At 39.4% G+C, this 10,776-nt stretch overlaps 1 protein-coding gene across 3 annotated transcripts; it reads right to left on the minus strand.

Annotated features, from left to right (window-relative positions):
- Positions 1-190: 190 nt before the first annotated feature.
- LOC102048327 (vitamin D 25-hydroxylase) lies at positions 191-10,665 on the minus strand. 3 transcript variants are annotated; one of them, XM_055722449.1, is made up of 6 exons: positions 10,395-10,494; positions 8,199-8,344; positions 7,280-7,421; positions 6,366-6,998; positions 3,003-3,332; positions 191-1,728 (listed from the first exon to the last, which is right to left on the minus strand). In XM_055722449.1, the coding sequence occupies exons 2-6, from the start codon at positions 8,286-8,288 to the stop codon at positions 1,553-1,555; spliced, it is 1,371 nt and encodes a 456-aa protein (XP_055578424.1). In that variant the 5' UTR covers positions 8,289-8,344; positions 10,395-10,494; the 3' UTR covers positions 191-1,552. The 3 variants fall into 3 exon arrangements, with proteins under 3 accessions (XP_055578424.1, XP_055578423.1, XP_027666344.1); XM_055722448.1 differs by lacking the exon at positions 8,199-8,344 and having other exon boundaries at positions 10,395-10,665; XM_027810543.2 differs by lacking the exons at positions 8,199-8,344; positions 10,395-10,494 and adding an exon at positions 9,744-9,849.
- Positions 10,666-10,776: the final 111 nt, after the last annotated feature.

Genomic DNA, 10,776 nt, shown 5'->3' on the forward strand with positions numbered 1-10,776 from the left:
TATATCTTCTCTACAGAAAGGCAGTTACTCAGCAAGAGCAGCAGCCTGCCCACCTTCTTCAGAGCACCAGTTCTGCATGTGTTGGAGATGCTCTTTGCAGGAGATGTGGGTCTGACTGCCCTCAGGCACAGTAACCTGACCTGGACCAGCTGCATCTTGAGTCAATAGGCTATGATGTAAGTGGGCTAGCATTAGCTCTGTCTGATCCTTCTCTGTTGCTGTTTCAAAACAAAGAAAGTATTTTCTGCTCAGTATAAGATGAAAAATGTCAGGTCAGCAGAAAAACACCCAATCACTGCCTTTAAACTTTCCTGCATCTCCAAACTGAAGCATAAGCTGTATGAAGAGCAAGGTCTAATGTTCAGCCCTGTCCTTAAATGGCTGAGTGTGTGTTTTGTTCTGAACCGTATCCTGTGGCCTTACTTCTTCTCGCGTGGTGGGGACGAAACACATCATATTTAGAGTATCAGGTTCTCCTGCAGGGCCTGCGTGCATAAATCTTTATCTACTAATAACCATAAAGCAATAGCTGTCAGGAATAAAAAATGAAGCTGGAAGAAGTCAAGAGTGGCTGTTAGGCCTAAAACTTCTGCTTAAAATCCATTTAAAATATGTTCCTTCTACCCTATTCCACTCTCCCTTCCCAAAAGGTCTCTTCTCTTGTCAAACTCACGAGCAGCTTATTTTCTTGACTCCTAGTATAGTTGCATGTGTCTCTGGTAACACAAATGCTGCTTTTTCCAGACTACTTTAGTCTGGTAGACTAAGTCAACTTAATTCTTAGTAGACTAAGTAGGCTTAGTCTTAGGCAGAGTTTAATCATTGCATAACGCTTTGCGTGGGGAGGCAACAGAGATTGCTGCAATTGTCGGGAGTATGGCAATAATTGAACACTGTTGTTTAGTAACACGTTACAAAATGAGAAGCAAGCCATAAAAGATCTTAAAAAGTGAATTCACACAGTTCTTTGATTCACTAGAAAATTACGACCAACTGGGATAATAGGGCAAGGAGAAGGAAGGATTAAAATGCTTAAATATACAATTTGTTTACCAAGGTTGGAAAATATAGTTTATTCTGAGTTACAAAAATTTAGATACCTTTAAAACCTTTTTAGCTATGTAAATTTAATGGAGAATTATAAAGAACTGCTTAGCTGGAATAACGTAAATGAGATTTCCACACATGAGTTGGAGTATAAACATTTTGAGCCATGTTCTCCATGTTTATAAAAATATCATCTCAAAGTAAAATGGCCTGTTAAGTAATAAAGTATTTAAAAGCTGAATCAGAAGTTGGATTCAAAAGAGACTTCTGGAGTGAAAACATGAGCTTTAAACACAGGATGTGTTTCACGTTTGTGGTTGAGGGGTTTTTTTTTGTGAAAACCAAGTACAAAGAAGCTATTAAGATGTGTGCAGTCAGAATTTATCTGCAAGTCCTTCAAATCTTTGTTTTTCTGGCATGAACACATTTAGAAATAGAAGGCAAAGGGGATCCTCTGCTGCAACTTGAAGCATTGTGCTCCAGCTGACAATCTAGATGCTTCTCTTCACCGTCTTTCTGCACAGATGAGGTATGGCTGTGGTTGTAAGGTCATGCCTAATCTTGGTTTGAGATCTGGAATCACACCATGAGGAAAACACAGGTGAAATCGTTGCAGTAATGAAGTAAAAAACAAAAACATTTCCATTCGAGCTAGTTGTTCTCCAAGACAGTGTCTTCTTCCTGGATTGAAAAGAAGGTTTTGAAAAGACTTAAAATGTGTTCAATTACATTTTCACTCTTATTACGAATAAGAATGGTCATTTCTGTGTTCTAAGAGGAGCTGTATGAACTTGGTGGTAGCATTCTGTAAGAGAGGATAGGTGGTAATTTACAGCAAGAAACAGATTTTAGAGAACTTGTTCCTCTCGCTACACAAATGGCATTGTAACTAATTCTGTCAAATTTATTTAGATAAGCTATTAGCTCCTTTATCTTGTCTTGAAGTGCCAATCTAGACAGAAGATGTCTTTAAAAAATGATACTGTGAATTTCAGCCTTTGTTCCCTACTGTTTTCTTAATTACATCTACTGCCAGTCATTATTGCCTGGCAAATATTGTAACTTTCTAAGTAGAAAGATTCGAAACAAGTCTGGATAATGACTTTAAACATTAGTTCCCATTACTAGTTACAGTGAGTAAACGTGGTTGTGGAAGACACAGGTGAATGGATAACAACATCTGGAACTGGTAAGGTCAAACAGACAAAAAGAAACATAATAAAGGTAGGTTTCATCAAACATAACAGGCCATTTAGATCTAGTGTATCTATTCCAAGGCAATTGTCTTCTCTTGTCTCCTATTTTTCAGAGCAAGAGCACCCCAGATGAGCAAACTAAGTCACACTCTACACAAGGCTATGTCTTTCTATGGACTGCAGAGGTAGCCCTGGAAGTTAGTTTATAAGGAACGCCTAATTTTTTAGGTTGATAATTGTATGTAAGGTAAATTACCCACTCTTACAGGCATCAAAAGACAAATCCATAATAATTTAGGACTCCCAGAATATTTCCTCAGGTCAGAATGAAGTGATACATGCTGAGCCCCAAGCTAGTTCTGAATAACGTCTGCAATTTCTGGTGCTGATCTAACTGCTCCAATTTGAAAGCTGGTTGTGTAAATCACCTGTATGTAATGACTGTAGCAGCAAAGGACTATTAATTATGAAAGAAATACAACTTATGTACTGCAATAATATAAAATCTATAGACTCCTCAGATAAGAAGGTATCATGCTTTTTTGCTAGCTTATATATAATAGCGAACTCATCTATATAAAAGATACTGTGCTAAAATGTATTATGTCCAAAGTGCATTATATTGAATACCTTTAAAATAGCTGTTTCATCAGACTGTGGATATTTTACATCCGTCTGTCCATTCCCGATTTATTGCCATCGCTTATATGTTATACCTCTCTAGATTTATGAAAAGGAACAGTGGAAGAGATCACTTACCTAGTGAAAAAGGAATAAATGCATCTTTCTTGACAAACTGCCCGCTGCTGTCCAAAAACCTCTCAGGAAAAAACACTTCTGGATTGCTCCAGTATTTTTCATCAAAATGGACAGAGTAGAGGTTTGTAATGACTGTAGTGCCTTCAGGAATAGAATAACCACGCACAACAGTATCTTTGGAAGTTGCATGAAAAATACCTAGTGGAACTATATTACAGAATCTTAGTACTTCATGTAGAACAGCCTCAGTGTATGGCATTTTGCATTTCTCTTCTAAGGCAGGCATTTTGTTTGGGCCAATGACTAAATCAATTTCTTTTTGAACTTGCCCTGTTAGGAACATGAATAAAAGCTGATATTTATTGTGTAATATAATTTCTTTTTTTATTTAAGCTATAACATATATAGATTTTTAAAAGGATACTGAAACATGAAATATCCTACATAAAATGTAGTAGCTTATAAGCTTTAAAATTTAGATTCTATATTCCTTATCCTGTTACTAGGAATTGTTACTAGCATCTATACCAGTAATGTTCATTTCAAAAGTAATTATCCTCAGTAAAATTGTAGTTTAACATACTTTGCTTTGCTTGTGTATATTTTTATTTCTGGAGCTCTTCAAAACTAAAGGAACAAGCAAAAGACTGCAAAGATAAAATACATTAAGTACTTGAGTAAACACAGATAAGACTGAAATTAGCCACTTGAACTTTCCGTTGTCTAATTCTGCTATGATTCTTCAGAATTGTCACAATGTAAAATCATTCACTCTTAAGATGAAAATATCTGATACAACACTGTAAGATTTAAGAGGGGCAAGAGTCTGAATCTAACTGAAAAGGAACAAATCCAATCACTGGGTTTTTTTAAGCTATTTTAAAAATAAAATTCACAGGTTATTTAAATAATCTCAAAGGCACTCAAAACTGTCTCATCTTTTTCCCGATACACTTTCTTTGCTGAAACTGCCAAAGAGCTCCTAAGTAAAATAAAGTCACACTTCTACAATTCATGTGGAACCAATAATGCAAATCTGGGCAATAGCAGAAAAATTCTACCAGAAGAATCACCAGGTTTTTCAACCTAAAGTGACAACATTCCACATCAAAATTAAGAGGTGAAAAGCAGCTTAGTTAAACTACATTCTGTGATGTAGTGGTGTATCGGTGTGTGTTGTAATACTTGGACAGAGAAAGTCTAAATAAAGGTAACAGTAATTTTTATTTTTATCCAGGTGAACTGATCTTGAATCCAAACTCATTGTATCACAAGATCTGAGATGAGAAGATTATTTTAGGTAAGTGGATCTCTACAAAATCAGCTAGTGCATAGGAGACACAAAACTACAAAGTTTTTTTGATCTTTTTTGAAAAACAGTATCTTGGTCAGATCGTAATAGAGCAGGAGAAAGGATGTTCTTGTTTTAAGATGTGACTATTGTTTGTGAGCCAGGACAGACTGATCAGAAACTTTAAGTGGACCTTTCTGCATTCAGGGTTTTTATATGATGTAGAGTGTAAATATATCCTTGTGACTAATTATGGCACCAAATAAATTTTTAACTAAAATATGGACAATGTATATATGCATCCTAAAACTTGAGTACCTATAAAATCGGATTATATTTTTTTCATTTTATTGAACAGTTTCCTTTTATGGTAGTTTTTCTTATTACACTATGTAAAGCACATAGATGAATTAGTAGAGCTCAGAAGCATAAAAGCAACATTTAATTTTTTTATACCTTTTTTTTAAATCATCTGAATTACACTGACTGGTTAAAAGTAGAAATTGCAGTTTTAATCTTCTACAAAAGAATTATTAGCTGTACTTAGTGAGCTGAAGCTACATATTTCTCTTAAATATATCCCTCAAAGTTTTTAAAATTAACAACTCAAATCTATTAGATTTTCCTTTTAATCCTAGAAGAAATTTTTCCTATTTTTTAATCTTTAATCAGTTAACTCATGTTCAATTAATTAATCAACTAATTAGAAAAGTTGAGTAAGAGGTTATGGCTCTCAGGAGATATTTAAGCGAACTTTGGTTCTACTTGCTTAGCCAGATATTTTAACGAGCTCAGTGAATAGCAGACTTAAAATAACGATAATGGCAGCAACAGAAGAGTTTTGGCATCAGCTTCTTCGTGTAAGCAGAATGATTTTCGGTTTACAGCATGTCAGGCTTTGACGTACTTTATCATCATATTTCAATTTTCATTTTTTTCAAGTAAAGCTGTATTTACCTTATATGTAAATATAAAATTTGATCTCTAATTTTAGATAATATAATAGATACATAGATCAATATTTTAAAATCTAAAAACAGATACATAGATACACAATTGCGCTTTTTCCACCCGATTTGAATTAGAAATTATTCTAGCTGAGAAAATCAGAAGTCATAGAGGCATGCACCTACTACCAGAAGAAGAAAATGGAATCTTTCATACATAAAGATATCTGGTTCCTATGCAGAACTTCAGATCTCAACAGCCTTCTAGCTACAGGCAGTGCTGTTATCCCCATTCTGAAATTATGATGGTGGTGAAACTGATGTTAGAGCAATATTCTTTGGTCAAAGTATCAGCAGTACCTTTCAAAGTTATCCAGGCTGCTCTTTCTCCAAATACTGAAAATTCCTAGTTGAACTAAGCACTGCTAAGGCTTTGATAGGAAAAGGGAAGTGGAGGCAGGAAAAAAAATAAAAAATGACTGTTCACTTCTAAAATCCAAACTTCTGCACAAAACATCCGGGCTGACATTCAGACATCTATTGCTGTCTTTCTTCAAAATGACGGTAATACATCTTTCTTACTTTTAAGTGCTATTTTTGTTCTTCCAAAAGTATGAATATACATGTCTATAACATGTAAATCTGTTGTGAATTGAGGCACTTAAGGAGAAAAAAAAATTGTACCCAAACTGTTAACTACAACCTGATTTACATTTTGCTGGTGGTTTTGCATTTTTAATATAATTTATTAGTTTCATATTTTATTGCATTTTCTTACTATTTATTATTAACTACACAGATTAGTACATCTGCCAACCAACATTATGCCTCACAACACTAAATTTAAATATATTAGAAATACTTTATTAATGCTTCATAAAAATTATTTACAAAATAATATTCTAAGATTTTTATCATCATGCTTTACTTTTGATAGCCTCTTCATGTACATATAAAATAAGCTTCCCACCCCTGTCTATAGTATATTTGGTAAATGATACAACAGAATAATATACAAACCTTCCTTTTTGGTTACAACTATGGATCACTGCATCATTTTTAAAAGAGCATTTTAAATTTGCAATAGGAAAGTGTATCAGTTCCTCAAAATGTCAAAGTTCTTACCTTGAATGTTTGGATAAAGAGCCATAAATAACACTGCCCATCTTAAAACATTTGTTGTGGTTTCTGTCCCAGCTATGATGAGTTCTCCAACAGAGAAAATTAAGTTTTCTCTTGAATATGTAGATTCTGGATCATTTTCATTGCAATCCATCTCATCTAAATATGCATCTACAAAATGTCGAGGTGACTGAGGCTTTCTATTTTCAGAGACACGTTCAATAAGGTCTTGAAGAAAGTCATATACTTCAGCTGCATTTTTAAACAGCTGCTGGTGTTTCCCAAATGGCAAGATACCGATCCAAGGAAAAGCATTATATAAAAACACAGAAGCACTAGCAGCTAATTCAATATTTTCACTAAAAATCTCAATCATGTGCTGAAATTCAGTATCTTCATATGTAAAACGTTCTCCAAAAATAATCAAATTAGTAATGTTTGAAACAGCATTTGTTATCAAGTGCTTAAGATCAAATGGTCTGCCTTTGTATGTATCAATGGCATCAAGAAAAAAAATAGATTCCTCTGAAATTTTGTGTTCAAAGGACCTTTGTCCGTATCCAAAATTTCGAAAAGTATTTACAGCTAATTTGCGATGTTCTGTCCATCCTCTTCCATATTTACTGTTCAGTAAGCCTGAAAAAATATTTTAACACAGTATTTTATGCAGTGGGGTTTTTTCCCCTGTAAGATAAGATAATAAAATTATTTAAAAGGACAAATAATTATACACATCTTGCTATGGAGCATAGTCAGAGAGTAACAATTCTTTCCAAATAATATCTTTAAAGAAGCGTCAAGTATTTTGTGGAAGGAGATAAAGAGGTAGAGAAAATGGCTAAAGCAAATGTTTCATGTGATCACAAACCTATCTATTGGACAAAAATTACATTTTTAGATAAGACATTAGCACTTACCTCCCATGTTTGTCAGCTTCTTAAACAAGGGAAGAGATGGTCTATCTGCAAAAATTTCACTTTGATGAACAAGGCATTCCTTTACTGCATCATAGCCGTTCAGTACAATAGCAGATATACCTCCCAGATCAAGACTGAAGATCTTTTGAGGGGGAAAAACCCACAGAAATTGTAAAAATGCTATTACAACCAAAACTTAAGAACAAATAATGAAAATTAATAAAAACAAGTAATGAAAACGTGAAACAAGACTTAACATCAATGCAAAATACAGACAATGAAAACGTGAAACAACACTTGACATCAATGCAAAATACAGACTTGAATAAACTTCAGCAGGGCATACAGGTAACCAAAGGTGATCCAATTGTGGCGTTACACAGTAGAGTCTGTTGTGAGCTAACTTACTCTGTCAAAAGATAAAGTAAATTAGCCCATGCTACATTCTGTGCCTTGCTGTGCACCTAAAGTGACCAGCTCTCCAAAGTCAGGACTGGGGATGCTTTCCTAGTCATTAAAAAAATGTGAGTTTGGTACGACAATGTATGTTTTTCAGAAAAAATGTACTGTCCCCTAACATTAGTAGATATAAGTATATACTTACAAGTCTATAACATAACCTTATTAGATATAAGGTATAGTTTTTATACAAGAATTAGAAATAAAGTACATATTTTGTCTACTTCCCTAATCTTCTCAGACTGTTTCCACAGGAGGGAGGTAAGCTTTGCTACTCCTCCTCCCTGCCTGCGTAAAGGTAAATTCCAACAGCTTAATTTGGTTTAGGGCACTATGACTGAAGCTACAAGTTTGTATTACGAAGACTTCCAACAACGGCAGATACAGAAGTGGTGTCAGTTGTGAAAACAACCAAGCTGCACCCAGTCCTTTCTACCTCTGAAACTGGACACCAGCTTACTTTGCACAGGCTCCCAAAGAACCACCAGGTGATAGAAGTGAGAGCCATGATGACAGCCAACAAATGACAGCATAGCCCAGCTAGTCCCATCTCCCATTTCCAGAGGTGGTTAGCACTAGATGCTGTGGAGAAAGTTGCAATACATCCTGCAGAGGGCACATACAGGATAAACAAAATGAAAATCTTAACCTAAGTTTTAAAAATTTAAACCGAGGCTAGACTCGATTGAAATACTACATCCCTTTCCACACTTTTCTTAGCATTATAAATCTGTATTTTTACCTATATAAATCTCTAGTTTTCCCTTCATCTCAGAGCTGTTGACCTCCACAATATGAAATAATGTTAGCGTAATTATACATTCTATGACAGCTGGGTTGTCACTGAAAATGTTACCAGGCATTGGAACAGGCTGCCCAGGGAAGCGGTTGAGTCACCATCCCTGGAAGTGTTTAAAAGCTGTGTAGGTAGCTGTGGCGCTTAGGGACACAGTTTAGTGGTGGACTTGGCAGTCCTGGGTTAATGGTTGGACTCTGATCTTAAAGGTCTTTTCCAACCTAAATGATTCTATGATTCTATGACTATTTTGTTTTAGTGAACTTGATATTTTCACTGTTATAATGGCTCTTCTTTGTTATGTGACAAGGCACTCCTGGTATATTTCCACAAACCATTTGTGAGTTCTCTATACCTTGATCTTAGCTTATTCATCTTTCTTCCAGTGTCATAGATTTTTTTTTTTTAAATCCTTTCATTGTATTTTTTCAGAGCCCCCCAAATCCTGATGCCACCTTCAAGTTCCCTCCAATTCTGCAGGATCCTTTCTTACAGCAGGTGACTGGAACTACATAAAGCATTCCAGGCAAGTAGAAAGCTTAGTTTATTGGATGACACATTTTCCTTCCTATTTCCATTCTATTTGTCCTAGTATTTTGCTTGAAACACATTTACTTTTTTCTATTGCCAAATGAAACAAATGAATCCTTTTGTTTCTGCCATTTAGCATCCTTTTAATTTGTGCACTTTGCTTTGCTTGTCATTCAGAACAAGACTGTTTCTCCTGTAAGTTTCATAAATGATCTGGGCAAAAGCATTTGACAGACTTAAGTTCTAGGAACAGTTTTATTTGCTTGTTAGGGGTGTTATATTTAAAAAATTCTAGCAGTTTGAAAGATGTGATTTTCTAGACAACACATCGTTTGTTGGACACAAAGCACAGTCTTTCACAGCCCTCCAGTGAAAATCCTGTGAAGTAAAACACCACAGGTGATACACATAGCCTGGAGATGTACAGGCACGCCAAAGGGTGTCCGTGCTCACCCACCAGCTGCTACCAAAGCGTAACCTCAGTGCGTGTGTGTTTATGTACGTGCACACATACACACGTAGAAATGCTAATACCTGCCTGCCTTTCCCTGCGGGATCTAGTTTGGGTTTAACTGTTATGAAGCTTCTAACAATAGACTGGTTGCTTGAAACTGGCTGATGAGAAGAGACATCTGATGTATAAGAAAATATGGGGAAAAGGAAAAAATCCATTCTTACATAGTTATTTTAACAGACTGCCGGTATTCCAAACATCTCACTGAAGATACTTTGAAGCAACGCGTTTTCAGCGACAACGTTGCATTAGCCAAGTCCCTGCTATTTGGCTGCTGTAACTTCGTTAGTTTTAAGCCGTCTTGGCGTGTCCAAGACGTGCGGGACGCCGCTGGCGAGTGACCGTCCCTGGCAGCCCAACCGTGCCCCGAACGGGCCGCCCCGAACACCAGCCGCCCGCGGGAGCCCGTCACGCTGGCGGCTCCGCTCCGCCCGCACCCCCAGCGAGACACCGGCGAAGCGACACGCGTTTCCCCGCCGCCGCTTGCACGGTTCTGCCCGCGCCTTGCGCTCGGGCACCGGCCGGCCCCGGGCCCCTCGCCCCGCTCCCGCCAGCCGGCGGGGGGCTCCGCTCACGGGGCCGCCGCTCCCCCGGCGGGGCGGCCTCTGCGAGCCGGGGCCGGGACCGCTCCTCCCCGCCGGCCGCACCGTGCTGCCGCTGCGGGGCCGGGCTCCGCGGCAGCCCCGGGATCGCGGGCCGGGGACAGCGCCCGCCAGGCTGCCCCTGCCCGTGCCGCCCGGCCCCCGCGCCGAGCCCGCCCCGCTCCCGCTCCGGGGCCCCCGGGGAGGCGGCAGACGCCGCCGGCGCGGCGGTACCTGCCCGTGGATCTGGCTCTGCCGCCGCATGTAGACGTGCGGCTGCTCCGCGCCCAGGGCGTGGATGTTGCCGACGAGGGGCAGCCCCCGGGGACCGGGCGGGAAGCCGGGCGGCCGCCGCTGCTTCAGCAGCTGCCGCACCACCAGCGCCAGCGCCGCCGCCAGCGCCGCCGCCAGCAGCAGGAGGCAGGCGCCGCTGCCCGCCGCCGCGCCCGGGCCCGGGCCCCCCGCCGCCGCCGCCGCCGCCGCCGCCCGCATCGCCCCGCGCCGCCGCCGCGCCGCTTCCTCCCGCCGCCCCCGCGGGGCGGTGCAGCGCCGCCCTGTGCCCGTTGGCCCGCGGCGGCCCCGCCCCTGGCGTCACGGGGGCCGGCCCGCCCCGCCC

This window comes from Falco cherrug, chromosome 10 (assembly GCF_023634085.1).
Source record: "Falco cherrug isolate bFalChe1 chromosome 10, bFalChe1.pri, whole genome shotgun sequence".
Lineage (NCBI taxonomy): Eukaryota > Metazoa > Chordata > Aves > Falconiformes > Falconidae > Falco > Falco cherrug.

Bases quoted from the DNA above. Each gene is read 5' to 3' on its own strand.
- LOC102048327 (XM_055722448.1), bottom strand. From the start codon at position 10,652: ATGCGGGCGGCGGCGGCGGCGGCGGCGGCGGGGGGCCCGGGCCCGGGC. The intron at 3,333-6,365 runs GTAAGAACTTTG...TGTTCCTAACAG, and splicing joins TCTTTATCCAAACATTCAAG to GGCAAGTTCAAAAAGAAATT. The intron at 1,729-3,002 runs GTAAGTGATCTC...TTTTCAATCCAG, and splicing joins ATTTATTCCTTTTTCACTAG to GAAGAAGACACTGTCTTGGA.